At 37.9% G+C, this 25115-nt stretch overlaps 2 protein-coding genes and 1 long non-coding RNA gene across 3 annotated transcripts; 1 reads left to right on the top strand and 2 right to left on the bottom strand.

The window, feature by feature from the left end:
* Positions 1 to 723: 723 nt before the first annotated feature.
* RAB5A (RAB5A, member RAS oncogene family) lies at positions 724 to 17453 on the top strand. Its single transcript, XM_027717427.2, has 6 exons — positions 724 to 915; positions 6716 to 6968; positions 10303 to 10454; positions 11431 to 11553; positions 13428 to 13521; positions 15970 to 17453. Exons 2-6 carry the CDS (start codon positions 6806 to 6808, stop codon positions 16083 to 16085), a joined length of 648 nt encoding a protein of 215 aa, XP_027573228.1. The 5' UTR covers positions 724 to 915; positions 6716 to 6805; the 3' UTR covers positions 16086 to 17453.
* On the bottom strand, positions 1952 to 4525 carry LOC120325142. The gene is made up of 2 exons (XR_005567012.1): positions 4261 to 4525; positions 1952 to 2137 (listed from the first exon to the last, which is right to left on the bottom strand). It is a non-coding gene; the product is annotated as an uncharacterized LOC120325142 (long non-coding RNA).
* A 163-nt stretch (positions 17454 to 17616) lies between the features above and the next one.
* Positions 17617 to 23755, bottom strand: PP2D1 (protein phosphatase 2C like domain containing 1). Its single transcript, XM_039390632.1, is given in 13 exon segments — positions 17617 to 17832; positions 17834 to 17914; positions 17916 to 17969; positions 18085 to 18133; positions 18475 to 18789; positions 18792 to 18935; positions 18938 to 19000; positions 20541 to 20584; positions 22336 to 22399; positions 22402 to 22684; positions 22687 to 22877; positions 22880 to 22946; positions 23717 to 23755. Coding segments are annotated over 13 exon segments (1530 nt in total). The 3' UTR covers positions 17617 to 17696.
* Between the last annotated feature and the right edge of the window lie 1360 nt (positions 23756 to 25115).

Raw genomic sequence — 25115 nt, 5'->3', positions numbered from 1 at the left:
AGCTTCTAAGGCTTTATCAGTGGCTGTTCAAAGTCAGGTAAATTCCTGACTGCAATTCAGATTTGCCTGTGTAGTTCCTCATTTGAACTGATTTGGAATAGTTTTGGAAATAATAGCTTTGGAAAATGGTTCTTTTAGAGAATTAAACCAGGACTTTTCTGTCTTGTCATACCCAGCGCCCATCCCTGGAAGTTCAGCAGCACTGCCCCCGCAGTCTCTATAGGATTGGCATGGAATCATAGAATGGCCTGGGTTGGAAGGGACCTTGAAGATCATCCTGTTCCAATCCCCCTGCCATGGACAGGGACACTTTCCACTAAACCAGGTTGCTCAGAGCCCCATCCAACCTGGCCTTGAACAGTTCCAGGGATGGGGGTATCCACTTCTCTGGGCAACCTGTTCCAGTGCCTCACCACCCTCACAGGAAATGGAAGACGATGGGAAGATGCTCGGGTCGCTCGCAGAGACTCTTCCTCTGGGTGCGGGGGTAAGTAGGAGACACGGTACACCCTGACAAGGAGCGTAAGCTCCGATGCCTTGGGCGCGGCCGGGCAGGGGCGGTGCGGGAAAGGCGGGGGATCGGGAACAAAAGGAGGCGGGGAAAGGTGGGGAAGAAAGAGGAGCCACGTGACGGCGCGGGCGGACCGGAAGGGCAGGGCGCCTGCGGGCCGTGACGTGGCGGCGGCGGCGGAAGTGCGTGTGCGCGGGTGCGAGCGTGTTTGGGTCGGGGCGGCGGCGGCGGAAGTGGCGGCGGGGCCGGGACAGCTCGGCTGGGACAGCTCGGCCGCGCCCCCGCCCCTCGCCCCCAGACGGGAGCCGCCTCCCCTCTCCCCCTCCTTCGCACACCCTGCCCGCAGCGCCCGCCAGCCCCCACGGACATCGCTGCGCCGCCGCCCCGGCCCTCGCCCCGACCAGGTGAGGAGGCGGCGGCGCGGGGGGGCCCCGGCGGCGGGAGAGGGGCGGGGGGCGCCTGTTGTGCGGGACTCCTCCCTGGTCCCTGCGGGGACGCCGTGCCGCGGTGCGGGCGGCCGAGGGGGCGGCCCGGCGTGCGGGGAGGAGAGGCGGGTCGCTCCCTTCCCGGCTCAAAATGGCGCCCCTGGTTTTCCCACTTCCCCTTATTCCTGTGCCTGGAAGGCAGCCGCGGGGGAGGGGAGGTGGCGGCGGGGGCTATAGAGGCTGGGCCCGCGGGAGCGGGTATCCTGCCTGGCCTGCGAGCGCTCCTGCGGGGAGGTATCGCTGTCCGGGGCTGGCGGTGAGGGTTGTTGCCCTCGAGTTGCTTGTGAGATACGAAAGGGGAGGTTGGGTGATATGCCCCGCGCTTTCCCTTTCGCTTGCGGCTGGAGGAGGGACGGTGAATTAGGTGGGAAGTAGAAATACTCCCGACAACGCATCGGTATCGGGGGAATCACGACAGGCCTGGTATACTAGTATGTTCTACAGCACGCTCAATTGGAACTAGATGTAAAGCCAGAGTATGGTGGAGAAACAAACCCATGCCTTTTTATCTTTTAGAGGAGAGCTAAATGGCTTAAGAGCTATCAAAATGTTCCAAACAACAGGGCCATAAAAGGCTGTTCTCTCAGCATTTTTGGTGACTTGTTTTTTCTACCTTACGCCTCTTTCAGAGCTTGGGGGTGAAAAAGAGAGGCTGAACAGCTAATTAAGCAGCTGAAATTAATCAGCTTCTTCCATGTAATGTTCAGGCCAAGTAAAAAGCATGGCATTTACGTCTTCTTTTCTGGTTTCATAGTGACTTGTCAGAGTTACAGTCAGGCTAGATTGCATGTATGTATTGTTCTTCCATAAGAAATATCAGGAAAAGGTAGATGTTGGCTGGAATGAGGTGGCTAGAGACAATGGTATTGTAGTCATCATTGTTACTTACATTTCCTGTATGATAAACCAGTTTACCTGAAAGCAGGTGGTACCATTCATCATTCAGATGAGCTTATGAGCTTCCTGTTACCTTTAATGGGAAGGCTATGACTTTTTGCAGCGATTGTGTTGATTCACTCGTTTAACTTACTGTCTCATTATGTTTCAGTATAAACTGGCTTGTGTGTGACACTTGTTTTGCTAGTTGTCCATATTACTGTCTTGAACCCTGTAGTAAGGTACCACCCTAGTTCTGCTGGACCTGGAAAGGAAAAACAGCAGACTTGGTTAGTAGGAGTGACTAATAATCAGGCTTTTTAGTTACTGCTTTTTAAAAATATTCAAGGTAGTCTAGTATAAAGAAATAAAAGTAGACAGATAATGGTTGCAACCTCAGCATTGTATGATCTCTGTTAAAGAAGTGTGAAAAAGTTTATTAGAAATTGATACAACAGCGTGTTCATGGTAAGAAACACTGTTGTTTGCTATGAAATATAAATGTGGTGAAATGTTTCAGTTTTAAATTTAACGTGAATTTTTCTGTTGTGGCCTTTGTATTTGATAATGCAATTAATCATATTAGTTGTAGGAACAGTGCTTGGTCTCTTAATCTCTTCAGTAGACTGGGTTTTGCCAGCAGTGTCACTTTGATACTTTTGTGCTAGTTGTGTTGTAGTTGAAAATAGGCACTGATCTGAAAGCTTATGTGACTGAATTATGCCATCAAATTGTGAATTTGTAGGTATTGGCTAGGGCTGTTGGTATTTTGCACACAGATTCAAATATAATAAGATTTGTATGTGATCTTTGTTTGTAGGACTCTTCTCTTTCACAAATAAAACTCAGACTCTCTTGCAGCATACAAATTTCTCTTCTAGAGCGATGAGAATACCCAACATCTGGTAAATTAGTTGGTAGGATTAGCAGGAGTACTTTGCTAATAATATCGTCCAAGCTTTGTGTTCTGGCATTTCAGCATGGAGCTGCTCTGTCTTGGGGATATTCGGGAGGAGTGAAAGTTCCTATTTGCCAGAGGGACCATGTATTTGTAGTGCCCAAGACTGCAAAATGAGCCTTTTAATATATGATGGAGTTCTTATGTTAAACGCTGTAAAAGTAAGAAAATCTCCCTCATTTCTATTCATGTGAAGCCATCCATCTCAGAAATTTTTATAGTATTTTCTTCAGCAGATTTTGATAATTGTTGTTGCATAACTCCCATATATATTAGTTTTGGTTCCAGTCAAACAGTTATGAACTTCCTTTTGTGTAGGTAAATGAAAATCTCTTACCAAGGTTTTCTTTCATCACCTTTCAAATGTATTGATTACAAAGTGTGCGTAACGTGCAAAATTTTGGGCAGGCAGGGACGGAAGGCATGATAGTGGGTCTTTGCCAGGAAGTTTTCATCAGAATTAAGGGTAAAAAATAGGTATGGCAGACAAGCCCTTGAGTAAGTGTTTAGAATTGTCTTGAAAGTGATCTGTCAAAAAATACTTGAATTTTCAATGTATCTGTAGGGTACTGACTGTAGTATTCACCTCTGGTTCTCAAGCCTTGTATTTTACTGATAAATTAAGGAACAGGAGAATGAATATGACTTGAGGCTTGGAGTTTGCATGGGGTTGGTAGCATTGAAATCTACTTCTAAATCCTTGTGAGGCACTATGCTGAGCTCACAGATGTGAAAAGAACAGGCAAAAAACATTCTATGATGGCAGTGTCAAACTATAGTACTGCTTCCCTTCAGAATAAGGAAATACTTCCCTTGCTTTTTGTGTATATATGCTGCCATGTTGTGATCTCTAAGTAAAGAGTTTCAACATCACCTGAAACTTCAAAAGATGATGGTTTCAATATACACTTACAGAAGGTATTTGTGACTTTTTTAATATATCAAAATCATCTGGATGTGCTCCATCAGGTTTTCAGTCTGGCGTTTATTTTATCCTTAGCTGTTAAAAAGCGGGTGGCACGACTGTAGTAGGTTTTGTTATTAATTTATTATAAATATTGATGTGACTATCAAAGGAATGAAGTTTGCAGTGTGTTTCTTAGATTTTGCTACCAGACTTGCAGCTGGTTATTTTTGTACATGGTATCTGAATGTCTAGAATGATTTTGGGGGGAGGGATGCTGTAAGGGCGTAAACTTTGAAGTTCTCTGGTAGCTGTAGCTTCTGTAGCTTAGGCATCTATAAAAATTGAAGTAGATATTTGTCTTGACAACTTGTTTCAGCTTTGTGTTCTGAAGGAGTTTTGCAAGGGGTAGTAACTACTGTTTCGTAAGTGATATAAATATGAACAACTAGAAGCTCTAAATGGCCAGTTGAAACAGGTAAATATTATGTGAGTTAAATCAGTCTTGCCCGTTCTTCTGTTGTACCTCGTTTTGCTCTCAGTGTGGGGAACAACAAGCAAAAAAGCGGTCACAGCAAGTAACCAGTGTGGTGGGTTGATTTCTTCACTGTGTGTCATCCAGAAGTCACTTGCTCCCAAGAGTACTAAGTTGCACAGTACTTGGATGCCATCCTTATGTCTTTATGAATGCTGTGGAGTCTAGAAAAACATGGGATGTATTAAAATTAAAGAGTTTTAAATTATTTCATAGTTGTCCAAACACACTGGAATGCTACAGCAAACAGATTTTTTTTTTTCATTTTAAACCAGAAATAACTTGTCTTCATTCATTTTCCAAAGGAAAAGATAAACAAATGGCTAACAGTATTCTGAACTATCTATATTGTGGCTATGCCTTACTTTCTCTAATGTAGTATAATTAGAGAGAGATTATCTGTTGTCACTGATCAATTATTTTATCCAAATTACTCCACAACTTCTAATCCATATTTAAGCAATATGGAGGTGGCAGAGTTTTGCTGGAGAACCAACACACCAGCAGTGCATGAATTGTTGTTTTATGGTGTAAGGATGAAAGGCCTGGTATTTTTAAAATAATTGGATCCATTCCTGTATTCTGAAATATTTCACCAAAATTAATTTAATGAGTAAGAATCTGAGTATGGAATTAATACTGTACTTAATGGTGGTGAGATATGCAAAGGCTTTTTTGCTTCATAGAAACATTCTTTTGCTATGGTACACTTTCACATGTTTGTAAGAACATCTAAAATATGATACTTACTAGACTATGTTGTACAACTAAAATTTAAAAAATATGTATCTTTTGATTTAAGGATGATGTAATAGTCAAATAGGACACAAACTCAGGACAGAATACAGAACTGTAATATCCTACCTGGAACAAGCTAAATTATTTTGAGAGATATGGGAAAAGAAGCAACATCATCAAATAGGAGTGTCTTTAGGATGTTGAAAATGGTTTTTTAATACCTGTGTTCAAGTTGTGTTTACACTGAGAAATAGAATACCTGTTTTTCAACTGGAATGTAATTCAGTAAGTAATGCTTAGATTTCTGTTTTGATTTATTCCATGAAAATTAGTTTTGTGAGGAAGTATCTTAGTGGAGGATGGAGTTCTGCTAGAGTGCTGAAGCACTTTACAGGAAATAAGGTTCTTCAGCACTCAGGTTGAGTTTACAGAAGGAGAGGGAGTTAGGAAGGAGAACGCAGGCTTAGTGTCTGAGCTCAGCGTATGGTAAACTAGAATGCTCAAGTGCCTGATCTGTGTGCTAAGGGGTTTGAAATAGGAAGATAGCTAAAGACTACTGCTTGGTTTAAAATGTAGTTGCTTTACCACTAGGAATAAAGAATAAGAAGTCATTTGAAAGTGTTATGTTTGCTTACCTTTTTCAACTAAGTATTGAAGCCATTTCCTGCATTAGGAGAATGCACTCAAACTTGCTTGCATCCTGGATACTAGAGAAGCTGTATCCCCACAAAGTGTGCACAATTCAAGTAAATAATCAACTGGAGTAGGATGAAGTTATAGGCTAGTTTTGGCGTGGCTTTTGTTTCGTGTCTGCTGTTAAGTGTGTAAAAGCATAAATATTAGGCATAGAAGTGATACCAGCAGAGTCTAAAGGCTTCTTTGTCCTTATGAATAAATACTGGGGGTGAGGTCCTTTTAAGGAGTTGAAAAGGAGACAGAGTAAGGAATACACTGTTTATAGTTGTTCTTAACAAAGATCTTTGTTGTGAATATTGATCTATTAGGACGCGTTAGTACTGGAAATAGAAATCTAACATCATAATTCTCTGGGGGCTTGTACAAAGTGATCTGGAATTCTTACTGGTCAAGAAAAATCTGGTTTTCTTCATAGGGAAGGCTTTACTGTTGCTTCTCAGTACAGTTGTTAATTAGAGTATGTATCAGTGTGAAGATCTTCTGTGCTTTTATTTAAGGAAATTGCATTTGATAAAAGTGAGTCGAAGACTCACACTTGGAAAGAACTTACTGTGTTGTTCTAGTTTTCCCAATTTGCTCAGTTTTTTAGCATCGTTTATTGGTGCCGGCTTTGAAATATTGGTTAGCAATGGCATAATTATGGAAAAATTGTTACTTCTTGCCATTTGATATTTTACCGATAATTTGAAAGTCTGAATATGTTGTATTATACTTCAGTCTTGATATCTTAAGAAATAAGAGACCGAAATCTTGCAAGAAGAAGCATAATTGAATTTCAATGTCCTAATTTAAAGTTTTAATGGGAAGACTAGGTATTGAAGAAGATAACTGGTTCATTTGTCATAAATTCTGGCTATAGTTGATAACTTAGCAGCAATGGTAGCTATACTCTGGACTTTTCACTTTGGTAAATATTAGATCAAGTTATATGTAGTACATGTTTCATTAGTGAATGAGATCTTTCTTACTTGGTTTGTAAATCTAATACCACCCACTGTCTTTTCACAAATAGGTTATTACTGGCAGAAGAACCACTGAGGTCTGAATCCTGGAACTTACTTTCAAAAGCTGTTGAAATAAAGGACTTCTTTCTAATTTGGACATGGCTAATCGAGGAGCAACAAGACCCAATGGGCCAAATGCTGGAAATAAAATTTGCCAGTTCAAACTAGTACTTTTAGGAGAGTCTGCAGTTGGCAAATCAAGTTTGGTGCTTCGATTTGTAAAAGGACAGTTTCATGAGTTTCAAGAAAGTACAATTGGAGGTGAGAAAATTATCCTGTTGATTTGTTTTGAACTGAGCTTGTGTACTGTCCTTGCCCTTGTCAACCTTTAATGTAATGGCACTTCTACATTGGGTAGTTGACAGCAAGGATTATATCTGAGCCCTGTCTCTGTAATTGAGAATTATAACTTTCTAAGCTAAACATAGTTGGCACTAGGGTGTAGCAAATGTGCATGTCAAGTGGAGGAAGTAAATGTGTTCTTGAACTGTGTAGTTTTGAAACCCGGGCTCCATGTTACATTTTGGTTGTGAGTGGATACGTAGCTGTTTTAACTGTGGTGTATGCTTAATGCATGAAATGACTGCTTAAGAGTTAAGAACTTAGTTCCTATGAAAAAAAAAAAGTGCTGCAAACACAAGCTTGTGTTTTGTCATTTGTGCATCCTGGCTTTGCATTTGATTTGGGTGAACTTGCTACATTTCTGGATATACCTTTCTTTGTTAGTAATCGCAGAATTTCATGTGCTGTTTTTACATTTTGTGACTTCAAACAAAACAGGTGCTGGTTACTAGAATTAAAGAAATCTGTTAAACTGAACAGATTTTTTGCCACTCTTCCCCTTGACAGATTTCTTATGTTATATTGTATTTTGAAGTTGTTTGTGCTTTGAGCTGTATTCCTCCTTGGATAAATTTAAACTTATCCTAAAACTACCAAACGGCATACAGACTTAAAAAAATTTGGATTTTATGGGTTTATAAATATTCTCCAGTAGTTGCTGCTTGCATGAGTCAGTCTGTTACATTGTAAGATTTGTGTGAAGCCCTTCCAGTGGTCTGTATGTGTCTTCACACACCAACAGTTGTTGAAAAGTAAAAAGCTTACAAAGCTTACAAAAATAAATACGAGCTGAGTTTCATTGCATTCTTCTTTTGCCCTATTTCTAGCTGTTACATGTATTTATTTTTTGTATCTGTCAGCATACATGGAGAACCACATATTTTCTCCTTTAGCAATCTTACTAATGCACACTTGGCTTTGCGCATTTTATCATGGCTTTAGAGTAGGTGTTAGTGTGAAAGGTTTCTGTATTCTCTCATACAACTGTGCAGTAACATGGAGAGCATTCTCAAAGATCTATAGTGAATTAACTTTCCAATATCAATGAGATTTTTTGTTTTTAAAAAAACAGTTAAATTTTAGTGAAATTCATTGTTCCATTTCAGTGATCTCCAATTCATTTAACCTCCTTTTAGTTTTTTTCTTGTTTTAGTGTTTGTGTTTGGGATAACCCGAAATGTGTTACACTGTTTAAAATCTATACAGAAGTTAAACAAGACCCTAAGTTCAAGTTCAGATATGTCGTGTTTAGTATGATCTGTATTAACTTGGGCTTCTTCTGTATAAAATAGAAAAAAACAAAATACCATATAATACAGCTGAGAGATATTAAATGCAGCAATGTTGGGATTTAGAAAAAGTTTTCTACAGAGAAAGCTGTCTAACTGTGTAGCTTGTAGTTGCCTAAGGCATAATTTTCTTTGTACACAGAAGGGCCTTTTAACAAAGAGAGGCTTATGTGCATTGTGAATCTGAATAAAAACATCTGAAAGGGAGTGAAGTTAAAGACAGACATGTTGGATGGTGGTGGTGTGTTTTTACCACTTCAGACTAGTGTAGCAATGCCTGTTAGTTGCTTAAGACAAAAGTATGGCTGTTAAGGATGATAGGCTTTCAGATAATTAACACAGTTGATTAACTGTCAGTTTACTATGGCCTTGCAAGATAGAAGAAAGATACCTATTTTGCAAAAATTAGCAGGTGTTTTAAGGAGGTTAAAGTGTTTCTTTTGACAAAAATGAGAATATCATAGAATAAACACCTTGTTTTAATTCTCTTCCCAAGTAAATACCTTTATTTATGGAGTTTAAGTATGTTTTTCTGTTAAGAGAATAATGTCCATAAGAACTTCAAAATCACTTGCTTGACATCTTGTCTCTGCCTTGGACAGATATATTGAGCTACTTCTGAGGAGTAAGCACTTAGTTTAGTGCAGGATATATGGAGGTTTTTTCACTCTGTTTTGGTTCTGGGCTGCTTAAGGAGATGCCAAGTGGAGCCTGTTTTACTGATGCTTGGATATTTAACATTTAGAGAGTTTTATGAGGATTTAACATTGGAACATCAAAGCCTTTACCTTCTCCAGCCTGCCTGCTCATTTGTGATGGATGCTAATACCCTTGAAGCAGGAGCACCTGACCACTTAAGGAGTCAGATTCTTGTCATGGTTTAACCCCAGCCAGCAACTAATTTGCAGCTGCTCGCTCACAGCTGAAATAGGGACACTTCTGGTATGCTAGTTACAATGTCCTTTACGAAGCAAGATTGGCTTGCTTTTGGTTTCTGTAATAAGTTGAAGGTTGCAGCAGTTTTGGAATGATTCATCGGCTATGATGCCTTGGAGTATGTAGGACAGGATAACATCCCAGGTATGTAGGCAGGTCAGTGTCTCTTCAGACCTTTGATTTAGTTTGGCCACAATCTGTCAGTATGCCCAGTGATGAGAGTCCCCACTTCAGCCAAGTAGTGGGCTTTCCTTAGTTTTGTAATACTAGTTTCTATATTGTGTAGGTACTTGGCCTCTGTAATTTTAATATGTACCTTAATCTTCATGGAAAAACTTTGCTAGGAGTAACTGTCTGAAGACTTAGAATAAGTTACTTACTATTTTCTGTAACCGAAAGAACATTATTTATGGTAATGCATTTGGCTGTAGTGGCAATGGATGCAAGCTGCCCTGAAACTGCAGGCTGAAATTATGCTGAAATTAACTCATGAGATCACTTGCAAAGTCATGCTGCTTTAAGAACAAGAACTTTTGAGAAGTGCTTCTTCTTTTTTCCATGCCCATTAGCTAAGGTGAAGTTGTCAGGAGCTGAAAATCAAAGCTTTAAGATACTATTCAAGTGATGTAAATGTGTAGAACTGAAAATATCTGAACTGTGGGATTATAGCATGATGGGATACTGTTACTGCTACTCTGTCATACAGTGTGTTGAAGCAGGATGAAATGTATCTAGAAGGTTTAAAAGAAAGCTTGTGGTTACTCAGATTCACTATTGCAAAAAAAGGAATCCTTTCCAATTCTTCCTTTCTTGTGTCTTTAATTTGAGGAAAGTCTGGTTATTTAAATGACTGCTCTGTGTTGATCAGTTATGGTCCGTCAGCTAATGCTTGCATTAAACCTGCTATATTACAATAGTAGGCTGGAATCGTTTAAGGAAATCATATTTGCATCTCTGTGAGCATAATTTTGTGTGAATATAGAGATATAAACAGACTTCTGGTTTCAGCACCTCTGTCTTTTTTGTAGCTGCTTTTCTAACCCAGACTGTATGTCTGGATGATACAACGGTAAAATTTGAAATTTGGGATACAGCTGGGCAAGAGCGGTACCACAGTTTAGCACCCATGTACTACAGAGGAGCACAAGCAGCTATAGTGGTGTACGACATTACAAATGAGGTAAGTACCATACTAGGGAGGCACAAGGGGCATTTGGAAGTTAGTCTTATATTGACCGTTCCGTAGTTTTTCTCGCTGACTTGTGTGAATCAATTCATGATTTCATAGAATCGAATGGTTTGAGTTGAAAGGAACTTTTAAAGGTCATCTAGTCCAACATCCCTGCCATGTGCAGGGACATATTCTGCTAGAGCAGGTTGCTCATTTCATACTGGACTATGTAATGTTAATTTGTGTCTGTAAACTTTTCTTGTCAAAAGACCATTTATAGGGGGTTTTCTTCTTTTGTGTAAAAAAAGAGAAAGAAAGTAAATTCTACTGTAAAAATGTTTCAAACCCACCTTTAAATCAGTTTACCAAGTGTGAGCTGTTACTCTCACCACATTGCTGGTGGCAGTTTTATTTCTGATAGTGAAAGACATTTTAATATTGTATTATTGCAGATTGCAAGTAAGGATTGGAAAGGTGGCACAAGCCATTAAGACCAAAACCTAAGGTTATTTGATTTCTTTTTATTTGAATTTAGATAAGCTTCACTTGTTTTTAATAAAATGAGACTTAAAACCCAAAACTCTCAAAAACCCCAGAAATCGTGTACCATAATGAATAGTGCTCACTAATTAGTAAGTAATTTTGAGACCCTTTCAATATAGCTGTTCGTACACTTGATTATTCTAGAGAAATTGGAATTCCCATTTTTATCTTCTAACTACTTCTTTCCTTACTCTATCTACATAAAGATCTTCCTATCTTTACTTGCTTTTTCAGCATTATCTCAACTAAGCACAGTTGAGAACTAAGGTAGGGACGTTTTGTTTTAAAAGCTCAGTTGGCGAGTTGGAGTGTGCCTTTGGACTAAGGTAGCGGCCTTGCATTTGGCCTTTTGTGCTTGAAGTGTAGATAACAGAGATGGGGATAATAGGTGAGTACAAAAGGATGATAAAACTCAGTTGCATCATTTTGCAATCATTAACAGGAGTCCTTTGCCAGAGCGAAAAATTGGGTCAAAGAACTTCAGCGACAAGCAAGTCCTAACATTGTAATAGCTTTAGCAGGAAACAAAGCTGATCTAGCTAACAAAAGAGCTGTGGATTTCCAGGTATGTACATAACTTCTTTTCATAGAAATATCATTTTATTTGAATAGATAGTAAATAAATCTAGGAGGAGCTTACATGCGTAGCCTAGCTAGTTGTTGTGGAGGTCATGCTGTTAAATATAAACATCAGCTGAGACTAATTAAATTATCCATGCTACTGTAAAACCTATTTCTGTACAAGTGATATGTAGCAATAGACTTTTTTGAATAATTAAGTTTGACTTGGACGAATAACTAATTTATTTGAGTATCTTTAAGGCTAATTAATTATCTGTTCTTTCATGTGACCTCTGTCTTCTACTGGAAGTTATCAGTAACTAGAGTTTCAATGGATGAGATAGCAGTAACTCAGTGCAAACTGTTCTGTCTGACTTGTCAGCCAGAGAATTTTGATTATCATGTGATGCAAAGCTGATTGATTTGCCCAGCTTCCTTAGGCTGTACTGTTGAAGCAGTATTCAAATTTTAATTGTGCTTTTCATGGTATTCTTTTCAGTTTAGTGATAATATTGATGTTCTCACTGCTGTATTCTATCTTCTAGAAAGTTTAGCCAGGTCATCAGAAAATAGCTTCCAAAATGAAGAAAAAATTTACTGCTGGTAGCTCTGGTCCATTCGTGATTGACTGAATTTGAATTAAGATAGTATTTATTAGTTGTTACTTCCGTTATGGTTTTTAATCTGTATTTGATGTTAGTGTGTGAGATATTGCTGTGTATAGTAGTGAATCCTTTTGCAACTATAGAGTCAAATTATGAAGGTTAGCAGTGGTTCAGGTGTTTTTTTACCAGAATTCAACAACTCGGTGTTCTAGTTTTATACTTCCATGTCAGTTGTAACATAAAGCTATGTGACAGAAGTTCTTTGTGCTTTGTGAAAAGTTGTGGTATTTAACAAAAGCATCATAGATCATGAAGTATGAGGTCTTGCAGTCAAACATGTAATCAAATTTAACTACCAAAGTAGACCTACCTTTACGTTTTTTGAACAATTAGAATCTTAATATTTTTCGAATGTTAAGGTTTTTGCTAATGTGGATTTTTGGGCTCCTTGCAGGCTTGACAGTCCTTTCTCATTGCAAATCACATATTAGATTTCTAAGTATTTGTTAATGTGTTATTTCAGGTATAGTTACATCTTAGCAGATGTCACTTAATTACAGAATGCTGTAGGTTATTCTTTCCATCATAGGTCTCTTGTAGTTTGGCTTCTTTGTAGATTTCTTATTGAATGCAAAGGCAGTTACATAATCATAAGAAGACAGGGATTCTCAGCTGAATTGAGTAGTAGGAAGTGGCAAAAATAGTAAAGTTCTTATGAGCAGTGTATCAGATGAAAATTCATACTGAAAGGGGAGATAACATGGCAAAATACTTTATACTGCTTATTTGTTATAATTGTGAATTTCTATCAGGATAATGAAATTGTTCTGATCCATCTGCTCCAGTGCTTAAAAGATTCGAGAGAGTTGCAAACTGCCTTCTTTCCAGGGTAATAACAGACTTGCTGACATTTGATGGCACTTTTTGGAGCTCATTTGTTCTTGCTGTTATGGCTAGTGTTTTGGATTGGGGTTGTCCCTTTCATAAATATTTTCATATATTATTTAGTTTTGCCTGATATGTTTCTATATGGATATTTTTAGGATTAGTAAGAATTTTTAAGATTGCATTTCTAATTGTTTAGCTGCTTGATGGAATTAGAACTTCTCCGTAGCTAATGAATAACATTGTCACATGAGTGTTTCAACAAACTGTCTTTCTTTCAAAATGGTATAGAAATTGTTCCTTAGTAGCAATAAAAGTACAATGTATAGTAATTATGTGATTTTTAATTTTTTTTAATGAAGTAATGTTTTTTTATTTTAACTTGCAGGAAGCACAGGCTTATGCAGATGACAACAGCTTATTGTTCATGGAGACGTCTGCCAAAACATCTATGAACGTAAATGAAATATTCATGGCAATTGGTGAGTTTATGAACAAACTAAGAACTTAAAAAGAATTTTTTTCATGAGATGCAGACCATTGCAATCTTCCTAACCCAAGGTCTTCGTTTTTAACCTGAATTATTTCTGGCACTGAAGTTTCTTTAGGACCTTTTATTTGTTTAATTTTGTTTAGGTAGCTGTCTGAAATCCAAAAGTTGTGCCAAAGATGGCGATGCGTGCTTAAATTCACTGTCCAAGTAATATGTAAAGGATGCTGCATATGAAAAGTAAATTTACTAATAATTTTTAGACCTCATATAATCTTAAGGATTTCTGTAAAGTTGCCGATGTGTAATAGTAAGTATAAATTATTAAGAAATTTTGTGTATTCCATTGATATAACCAAAATTGTATTTAATTGTTGATGAACTTTTGAAAGGGGAGGAAAAAGAATACATTTTAGGCCAGTCACTAACCTGTTAAATAATAACCTTAATCACAGTAGGAGCTCTGCCGCTCAGTAATAGTAATTTATAGCATCAAATAATCTCATTAAACTGTTTTGTATGTTGCACCATGGTGACCTCTCCAACCTGCTTTTTGTGGAAAAAAGTCATTGCTGTTAAAATGAAATGTTTCTAAAGAGCTCTTACCCTCTGCTTTTCAAGTCAGGAAAGCAGAAGATAATTTGTGATGTACTTCAAACTTCCAGTAGATGCGAATTAAATTATCACTATAGCAACACTTTATAACAAGTACGTCCTTCATATTAACTATAAATACTTGGGGAGGGGGGACGGACACAAACACATAACTGTATGAGAGGAAAGTATATTCTTCTCATAATTGTTCAAGGTAGGCCTGCATTTAATGATACAGAAATGTTCAATTGCACCATTCTGGTGAAATTTCAGAATTAACGTGTTTAATGATGCAGTTTGCATCCTGTTTAAAAAAAAAACAAACTGAATCACCAAATATGTTTGGGTTGTTTTTTTTTTAATTTGGTATATCAACAATAATTCTTACCTCTCCATATTGTAATGAAGTATACAAAGTGACTTTGAGGAAAACAATGGCTAACTAATAACTGGGTATTTTGTCTGCAATGTTGTTTGGCCATGTGAGTATTCTTTTGCATCAGTGGGGTGAAATTCAGCTTTGTCAGTGCATCAGAACAAGATCTATGCAACAGTGGACTCTGGAAGGAAATCTTGGAGGCTATGAGTATTGCATGGAATTTGGAATAGCCTGCACAACATGGTGCAGTTCTCAGGACCATGTGTAAATACAATCTTCAAAACTGGGAGAAAATGGAGAAATGAGAACGCTGACAGAACTGTGGGATGCAAGTTACAGCTGCTTGTAAATTGATTGCTTTAGAGTTTGTTCAAAACTTTCAGTTAAAAAAAATGTTAACTGAGTTCTAGATACAGTTAGAGAATTCAAAATGATAGTGCTCTGAAGGCATTTTTCTACTGGTGCTTTGTCCTTCTGTGCTGTCTCAGCAGCTTAGTACCATGTGAATTCTTGGGTTTTATCACAGAATTGTAGAACAGCCCAAGTTGGAAGGGACCTCAGAAGATGCCTCTAGTCCACCCTTTTGTGGGAAAGGGAGTCTAGATTACTTAGCACCCTGAGATTATCTAGCACCACAGCACATTGTTGATGTTTGCTCTGCTGTTTTTTTCTGGCTGCATTTTGTTCCTTTCAGAAAAAGCTGTTCTTTAAAAGGCTGACCAAACTAATTACTTTGGAGTGAAAGCACATGCAACCAAACTGTAGAACAGGAGTGGTTGCTGGGTCCCAGTTCATTTGCAAGACAGGCCCATGGAAATCCTTTTATGGACTTTTATAGTTAAAATAAGCAGTTTTCTGATGGAAGAAATCTAGGAGAAGCTACTGCTCAGAAAGGTAACAGTTGTCACCCTTATTTTTCATGTCAGGACTGAGAGGGTACCTTGGAGCTACAAAGGCAACAAAGAAATTATCAGTCAATTGATTCATAGGAGCTGGAGAGAAGAGACAGCTTGAAAAAAATAAGAGAGGCTTGATCTGGTGCTGGCGCCACTTATATGTTGTATGCAAATCCTTACTCTGGCTAGATATCTGGGAACTAGTTTGACCCATTTCTGTCTGTGTTTGGTGCCTTTTCAGTGTTTCTGTATCTTTTCTCACTAACATCCTGTTCCATGTGGGTGGATTCCCACAAGAGCTGTCATTTGCTGGCATAGCACACCTGTGCAGATATATTTTACTGCTCAAGTTACTAATGCTTTTGATGCTTGGAAATCATAGATAAGGGAGTTAATCATTGAGAAGTTAAGTGTCTTAACTTCTTTCATTACCAATGCAGTGAATCAAATCCAATTATATGGTGAGTATACTGATATGCTTATAGAGTAATAATGTGTTGACTTTGTGTACTCAGGTGATTTAATCTTAGTAAAATCTCAGTTTAACTCTTATATCCTGTTCATCTTACAGCAAAAAAATTGCCCAAGAATGAACCACAGAACGCAGGAGCCAGCTCTGCCAGAGGAAGAGGAGTAGACCTTACTGAACCCACACAACCACCCAAGAGTCAATGTTGTAGTAACTAAAAGATCAATTGCTTTAAACTGTTCTGAATATTCTTCTGCTTCCTAACTGTTAATAACCATGGAATTGGAGTGCTTAACCTGGTCCAGTACAGCTTCCCAACAGCGAAGAGACTTATGATAATAGTCAAATTCATGATACAGAGTTTTCTTTTGATGTAAAATTTTAACATGCATGTATCCACCACTGGCTATAATGTTTCAGCAGTAGAGGAGAGACGAAGGGACATAAACTTCCTTCAGTTGAAAGGTTTTAAAAATCAGTTGTTATTAGGAGTGTAGAAGAACTGCTCTCTGTGGACTTAATTGGCCAGTTCCTGTAGCCTCAATACTGATCACTGTTATAATAAATAGAATTGGGTCTTTTCATAATTCTCAATTGTGCTTTAAAACCCTTTTAGAAACAGGGTCTAAAAATTACTTAAAACTTCTCTGAAGTATTGATGCAACCAGTTGTTTCTGCAGGTATCCACTATTTAGTTATACATTCCATAGTTTAATAATTTAATTACAAATAATACTTGCATTAACAATTTTAAGAATCCTTTGCTTGCCAGACAGTGGAGTTTTAGTTGGTACACTGTATGTAAATTATATCAACCCAGTTAGTTATCTTAATGAATTAGTGATGAATCAAGTTTAACTTAATTTCTAATGTTTTCAGAGGGTACAGACCAGTAAATTCAATTCTATGACTTAGGATATGTTTGGTTTTTTTTCCTCTACAAACTGTAAGAGCTCTTCAAGTAAAACCACAACAAACTCGGTGTCTGTGACTTTTCTTGTTTCTGATCATTGCTGGCCATTACAGTTTGTTTTTCCCCTAAGGAAAAAAATAGTGCACTAACGATTATGTACATCCAACTTGATTTTAAATTTGGATATTAATGTACTGTAAATAGGTACTCTGCATTGTAGTCTACATTTGTTTAATACTTTCTGTAATATTTAAGAGTTGCTTAAAGGTATACAGAATGTACAGTTACTTAAAGCTAACTTTTTTCCTCTCTAATCAAAGGGGGTTCTGAGTTCTTCCTTTATGGCTAGAACAGTAATAAATGATGCTCCTGTATCTGTAACATAAGTACTGCTGTCTGTCAGTAATGAACTTTGCAACTTTGTTTTCCAAAGTACATTTTATTTTGATCAGTCCAGTATATTGCACTAATTCTTTTAGTTATTTTCATTATATGAAATCTACAAAGTGTGTCAGAAGAGATGAATTAGTCTATTTAAATGTTGAACTGATAGAAACTTACTTGTGCAGATTTAAAATTTGCAGTAATCTGGGTTTAGCAAGGAAAATGACAGTTCACCAGTGTTTAGTTTTATATTGAGGTGCTCAGGTTTGAATAAAGTGGTTTAAAAAAATTTCGATTACTGTTTCTTATTGAGAGTTTCAGATGGTTTTATTGCATTTGTACAGTTCAATGCGCTTGCAACAAACATGGGTAGCGCCCTTCCCAAATCTTAGTTTGCAAAGCCCAGCCATGACAGTTCCAGACAAGATGTCTGATTTACTGAATGGGTCAGCATTTAAGATGATTACAAGTAAATTCATGACACAGCTAAATATAAGCCTGTCTTATATATACTCTGGCACTTCAGCTATTTTTAAATGTTGAGGTAATTGGGTATCTTATCACATCCATATAGAAATACAATCAAAACAGTAATATTATCTCTTGAACCTGAAGCTAATGCAGTTTTTGCCAGTTTTTCCCTAACGTAGCTTATTGCATTGTTGTAGTGTCTCAGAGCTGTCTATGCCTCTTCCTGCAGCTGATGATTTGCAATTGGATGGGTGCATTTTTGTATCTTTTTCAAACTGGTGTTGGTTTAGAACCCACTGGTTATACAGACTTCAGCAGGTCTTGACCAGCATCACTTGCGGTTTGTCACAAAATACATCAAAGTCCATTTTTTCTGCCAGCTGTGGGCTTGAGTCACAATTAGCTGGCACGTTTTTCTATCTTTTGAGGTCTGTTTCATGACTTTAGACCCTCTTGCCACTGCATTCTCTGGCAGATGTTTATGGCTGCGAGTTGGACCTGTTGCACAGAAGGCAACAGTTTCTTCTTGCTCTGAAGTCTGTCACTGTGGATGAAAACTCATACATGAAATTTTCTGTCCTCAAACTGAGTTCTTCAGAACTACCTTGTATGCTAGAATTGGAGTGGTTTCTCTCTGTTCTTTGAATTTATTTAATTGCTGCTGAAAAGAGACAGCTCTAAATTAGCTTGTGTTTTGTGTTTTTTGGTTGGTTGGTTTTTGTGGGGTTTTTTGGGTTTTTTGTTTGGTTTTTTGGGGTTTTTCTTTTTGCTTTTTTGGGTTTTTTTTGTTGGTTGGTTTGGTTTGGGGTTTTTTTTTTGTTGTCAGTTTCCTTAGGAACTCCATCTTTGTGTGTAGTTCCTCCTAGAACATTTTCATTTATTTTGTTTCAGATTGCCTTTTGAGTTACTGTGGAAAATATCTTTATTGGAATACAATATCTGTATTCCATCTTGCAGATTATTAATAGCATTTGAGTCATTTAGGTTGTCTTCAGTGAGGGACATTGAATACTGACACACGGAGAAGTCCTGTTTCATCGAACACCATTCATGCGTTCTCAAATAAGGAGTGGATGTTGTTAGAGGTGGTGCCAGTACTTCATTGTAATACAAAACCTCCCAAAACCCTTTAGAAGCCAAAATAAGAAACTGCTAGGTACAGATATAATATGAGTTACAGGTATAACAGATGTTCTTTTTGTTGCATCTCTGTGATGTCCAGGAACCCTTGTAGTTCTCAGGTATCCCTCTACTAATCCATCTGGTGTATTAGTGCTGGTGTTTCCACCGTTCTGAAGTGTTTTCTCTCATGAGTGCTGTGCTCTTTTGAGAGGCAGTGACTCCTTCCATTTTTGGATTGGACTCCTTCCATAAGATTCCATATACATCATCTAAAACTGAAATACTTTTAATATAGCATACTGTTGGGTTTTATTAAGATACTGCTATTACAGAGTAACAGTCTTTTGTTAAGGACCAGGGAAAAAAACTGAGATCATAGTTGAGTAATCTACTGCCACAGGCAATAATATGTCCATCAGTGAATCTGGTTCTGTTTTACAGCAAAGTTTTCTGTGATTTTTTTATATTCCATTATTAGAAGACTGTTTCAGAATCTTATTCTCCTGACTGCAGATAAACTCTTATGAGGAGTCTTAAGTGATGTTTTATTCAGCTTAAAGTGCAGTCTGATAGAAAAGTTGCACCTTGATTGGTTTTTGAGCAAGAGTGCGTATTTTTTTCAAATATTTTCACTCCTATGAGAGTGTGTGCTTTCAAAATATTATGGCTGAATGAACTCATCAGGAAGCTCCAGGTTCAGACTGTTTCTAGCAGCATATAATTTTTAGTACTGAAAAATAATTTGGATATGGTGTAGGATTTAGTTTACTAACATGATGCCTTACATCTCTTCCTTGGTTAAAATACCCAAGGGAGCAAGAGTTCTAGCAGTCATCATAGGAAGTTGAGGTTCTTTCCTTTAGCAGGCATAGGTATTTTAACTTTCCCTCAACACTCCTGAAATCTGAGAATTTAAAAGTGTTAGAAATTCCAACACTGCAGGGGGCAGGTCTTGTCAGACTTGAATGAAGAGCATGAAGGAAAGAGCTCCAACCCAAAGTGCTGTATTATTTGAGATCCTCTATGGCTGCCCTGGGAGACCATTTTTTATGTCAGAGGAGGTTATTGGTCTGCTCTCATGTGTTGGCTTAAGGGCAAAAGTGATGTCTTACAGAAAGAGCTTGAGTGAGATAAGTGGTACCTTTCTAGACATGAAGCTGGCTGCAGTGTGTTCATTTATGTTGTACTTTTAATATCTACCTAGACTAGGGGCACAGACCTCTGAAAAGTGTGTATAAGTAGGCATTGCTTATACAATAGTAGTGTTCCTTGAGCAGTATTGGCAGTCTAGTGTAGGAGACAGCTAAGTGTAGTCTGTGTGAAGGCAGATTTCTCTTGAAAGTGATTCAGAATATCAAACTGAAGGACACACCTTTGATTAATTATACAATGTAGATACCTTAAGTTGTGCTCCATGAATGTTTCCTTGTGCTTGCTCCCCTCTCCTTCCTCTGATTTCTGTGGAGAGCTAGAAAAATGTGTAAAATATCCTTTGAACCCTTGGAATAAGACCACCAGCTGTAAGCCTAACAAGGAGCCTAATATAACCTATGTGGAACAATTTGACTGCAAAGAGTAAAATCTAGTTGCTTTTGGATGCAAGTCTTGTCAGCAAACCAGAGACACCAAAAGAATCAACAAAACCTAACTGGCCTATCAGTGTGGGACTAAATGAAGACAGAGCTGGCCAATGTCACCCTCTCCCGCTCTGTGTGTCTGACCATCCTCTTCAGTTGCTTACCTGGAGCTGAAGGAACATGTCTCTACTTATGTAAGAACACACTCTTGGGGTCGATGTTGTGCAAATCTTTTTCTGTGGTATGATACCTTTGGTGGAAAATTAAGTTTATTAAATTAATGTGGTTCAAAAATGTGGGTTTTAATCATAAAAGGTTTAAAGTATCTCTGATCAACTTCAAACCTTAATTCATTATCAGATCTTGAGTTTATAGTATCTGTAATTGCAGCCAGCAATTAAATTTTTAGGTAGGGATGGATGGAAGCAGGTAGCAAAACCAAGAAGAAATTTGGTAGAGAATTCACCCAACCCAAGTTATCTTCATCAGTCTCTTTGGAATATAAAGTGGTTTTCTTTCACAACAAGGTGGAAACAAATGCATCTGAAAACAACCTTGCAATCTTAATGTGAGTTAATTCTGTATTCTGCTACAGGGCTGTGACTGCATCTCCTGAAAGTAATAGAGCTAGGGCTAAACTACCAGTTTTGATACCTGTAACAGTGAAGTTCATATAGTTGCAAAAAGCTTGTTGGAAGTACAGTGCGGCTATAGTAACAAGCATTGGGAGAATAGTGGGAGGGGGGATATACCACATACAACACACTAGTTGCATGTTCAAGGAGCAACAGTGTTTCTCAGACTGCCAGAGGAATGCAATTACTGTTAAGCAGAAGTATTTTTTTTATATATGGAATTAGTTTTTCCAGATGTGGAATATGATAATTTTTTTTTGCCTCCTAAAAACAGTGAAGCCTCTCAAATGGTTCTCCCTTTTCTTATTGATCTTTGACCTTCTTGATAAATTTCAGTCAACTTTCATATGCAGAAACAGATGCAGTATCTGCTCACTCCTTACTAATGCCAGGCAGAGTGATAGAAAAGTAGTATAGAGCTGGGCAAGTGCTTCAAGCAGAGACTGGAAGACACTACAGAATGTAACTGTAGACACAAATCCATTTGAAACTATTCACCCACCTGCTTTTTTACATAATTCTGTGTTTGCACTCCTTTGTGGGAAAGCAAGCATCTTGCCTGTAATCTTACAGCTGTCTTATGACCACAACAGGATATAATTGGTAATAAAAATCACCAGGTGGGAAAGATACAGTAACCAGAGTTGCTAGTCTGCAAGAGCTCTGTCTAGTGTTGGCTGCAGCAGGGGTGCGTGGAGAAGCATTAAGGATGTATCAGTGTTTCTGACTGTAATTAATAAATGATTTCCTATACTAAAGAAAGGCAAAGCAATGTCCTCCTTTATAAGAAAACATGTCTGAATAGATCTTCCACAACAACAGTAAAAGCCAACCAATGCCTATTTCAGAAACTAGTAATTCAGATGATTCCCTCAAAATATGTTTTCAGTTTGCTTGTAGCAAAATGTGGTGGCACTTAGTCCAATGAAACAAATTAATAAAAATAATATCTTAAGCGTGTTTCATTGATATTAGGAATTTATCAGATCTAAAATCAGAAGATTTGTGATTGACTGCCATAAAGCGATGACAACCTAAACCCCTTGATATAAAAGAAACCACTCTGTATTTTCTTACAGAAGTCACTTGTGTATTGTGGAATGCTTCCTAACTTTTACATTAGTAAATTGATTTTGCTGCCTTAATTCAAATATCATGCTTAGGCAACTTATCTAATAAGCTGAATACTATTGTCTGATAGCAGTATCAGTTGCAAGGGAGTTTATCACATCTGCTTTACATTGTCAAGCTAAAGGAATTGCTGCTTTTTATCTCCAGACACTGACTGCCAACAAACATCTAGGTTAGCTAATACTTTCTTTTGTTGCATGAAGGGAAAAAAAATTCTGGTGTGTTATGTACATACCTATAAATAGCAAAGTACAGTGGTCCAGCAACACCTTTGGCCCTTCTGCCTAATGGACTGTGTTATTTTCACAATGTTTTCTTTCTTCTACCTCAGTGCCATCTGTCTCTTTGCTGGGAATGCTTTCCACCAAACAGGTAACCACTGAACAGCCACTCCAGTGAGCTTTGGAAACCTGATTTCTTCCCAGTTGTAAAAGTCTCTGCATTCTCCTAAAGGGCTTGGCATACACTTTGTGAATCCATTTGTAAGGACTGGTCATCATCTTGGTCTCCTCATTGCCTGGCTTGTCAGAGAATATCTTCTCTTTTTCCTTGTAATCTGCCTTAATTACTGTGGAAAAAAAACCCCTACAATTTGCACTTTGTCCTTCTTATTTTTGTAGGAGGAACCTATTTGAGAAAGCTGATCAAGAAATAAAAGTGGAAGCTCTGCTGCAACTGTTTCTGCAGCTGTCACACTGTGACAGCCATCAAGAATTTCCAGAAAACATGTATCTGACCTATTTCCATAGTTGTCTGGTGCAATAAACCTATCTTTGTGTCTCCTTGCCATGTGGGATTTTTATCTTTGCAAATTGGTAAAGCTTTTATTAAAGAATTATTTACTTTCTTAAAAGGACCAGGATTGTTGATATTAGCAAGATCACAATATTAAGTGGGAGTGGAATTCAAATGAATAATCTTCTGCTTATCTGTGTCAGAAAATTTAGGAATCTAGAATTTAGGTACTGCAAGGACTTCATAGGGTCTAATCAGCACAAGCCTGTCTGCCCATTCTCCAGCCGAAGCTCGTACATTCTTCCTATCCCTATGCACCTCTGTTTTTTAAATTTAAGGTCCTTGCTCCAATCTCCCTCATCAGCTCAGTCTCCTTCACCTCACTCTACATCTTTGATGCTGTCTCACTATTCCTAGGTCTGGCTGCTGCAACCCCAGGAGTCAGAGCTATAAGAGTAACTCCTAGTGAGGTGCTTCCTGATAGAGGCCAACTGGTGCAGAGGGGACTGCCCAAATTCAGCACCTGCACACTGGCATGTCTCTACTTGGCATGGGCAAACTGATGCTACTTTTTAAATATTTTAACTTGTTCTGATTTGGGTAAATTGATAAGAGTGACAAAAGATGCACTGCTGATGCCATTTCAGCCAGATTGCCAATCTGTAGTTTAAAACCTGATGATCTTGGACATTCTCTAGAAAATAATCAAGATTTTGGTTTAATACACGCAGAACAACGTATTTTCCAAATCATATTCTCAGAAACAGCTGAACCATATTATCTAGGATTTTTTCAAATTTTTCTGCTTCAGGCTTGGAAAATTCTAATATGAGCTGCTTCTTGCATTATATGCTCTCACTCTAAATCAGCATGTGACATACGTGTACAGACACCATAACAACACAGAGTCCTGACACCATGTGAGCAGCTCAGCTTGCCAGCCTATATATCATCTATCTACTAAGTATGAAAACATAGTGTTTACATTCAAGTTGATTAAGTTTATTTTTTAGGATTAAGTATTTATGTGTGTATATATGAGAAATATCAGACAAAAATCCATAGGTTTCTCTCATCTGAGATTTTTGTTTCAGTTAATCTTTGTTAACTGCTGTTAATCCATTGCCAGGGTAAATAACAGTAGTTTAGCAGCAGAAATTTGTCACAGCCACGTTACAAGAGCAGCCTTTAGTAATTTCATCCTACTTTAACCTCATCCATTTACCAGGGTTCTCTCTTTGCACTTGATACAGCCACACCTGAATAACCTGAATTTTGCAGCTGTTGTCTCTTCCAGGATTTCAGCTAGGAAGTACATTTTCCTCTGTCTCACTAATTCTGTTCAGTGCCTGGGTATTGTAAGCATTTCTGCAGTTTGTGTTTCAACATGTGCACTCTTTCCTGTGATGACATTTGTTTGATAAAATTTCATGGTAGTCAAAGCCCCAACCTCCTCCAACACCTCCTCCAACATCTTAAAGAATCAAGTGCCTCTGATCAGTGGAGGTAGATCAATTATAACATTTTAAAAGGAAAATCTCTTTTGTAGAGGGTGAACAGTATTAGCAGAGCCACTTAAAAGCCCCTCATGACTGCAGTATACTTTATCCTTGCAGAGGTGGCTTGCTGGTGGCTATGGCTCTCAGTCTGCTGTAGGACAACTTTATGGGAAAGTCCATCTCTCAACAAGAGGTAAGCATCAGCCTCCTTTAAAAGTGCTGCACCATTTCAGCAGGACAAGATAAGGAGGGACATGGTTAAAAAAGCAGCAGAAGATAGGCTTGTGTAGAACTCTTTTTTTTTTTTTTTATTCTGCATAGTTTGAATTTGAGACTGGGAGGCAGCAAAAGCCTTTTCACTGCTGTCATTATGATGATCCATTCAGGCCTGAGAAAAATTAGGACAAATATATAGAGAAAGTCTGGTAAGCTGTTTTTTTGTCTTTTAAATGTGATTCCATTTTACATTTAGTGTATATAAAACCCCCTTGGATTAGAGAGAGCAAAATGATAGTTTGACCTTAGTAAACTTAATTCTTAACACTCCCACACATTTTATAGATGTTTGTATCTCCATAAATGGTGTAAGTGCTAGCAAATCACAAATTTCAAAGCCTCAAAACAGTCTCAGTTAATTACAATGTGTAAATAACCAGGATAATATACATAATAATTCATGTAACAAGATATGCTACAAGTCTTCAGTTGTAATAAATCTGCTTATAATTATTAAAAGGGCAACCCCGATACTTTTTTATACTATGCATAAATTGCTTATGTT

This window comes from Pipra filicauda, unplaced genomic scaffold, assembly GCF_003945595.2.
Source record: "Pipra filicauda isolate LSUMZ 115617 unplaced genomic scaffold, ASM394559v2 scaffold84_size4826128_pilon, whole genome shotgun sequence".
NCBI classification, from domain to species: domain Eukaryota; kingdom Metazoa; phylum Chordata; class Aves; order Passeriformes; family Pipridae; genus Pipra; species Pipra filicauda.
This window is presented reverse-complemented; position numbering and strand designations above follow the sequence as displayed.

Excerpts from the sequence above, each read along its gene's own strand:
- RAB5A (XM_027717427.2), top strand. The coding sequence starts at position 6,806 with ATGGCTAATCGAGGAGCAACAAGACCCAATGGGCCAAATGCTGGAAAT. Across the intron at positions 6,969-10,302 it reads TCAAGAAAGTACAATTGGAG|CTGCTTTTCTAACCCAGACT; the intron begins GTGAGAAAATTA and ends TCTTTTTTGTAG. Across the intron at positions 10,455-11,430 it reads TGTACGACATTACAAATGAG|GAGTCCTTTGCCAGAGCGAA; the intron begins GTAAGTACCATA and ends AATCATTAACAG.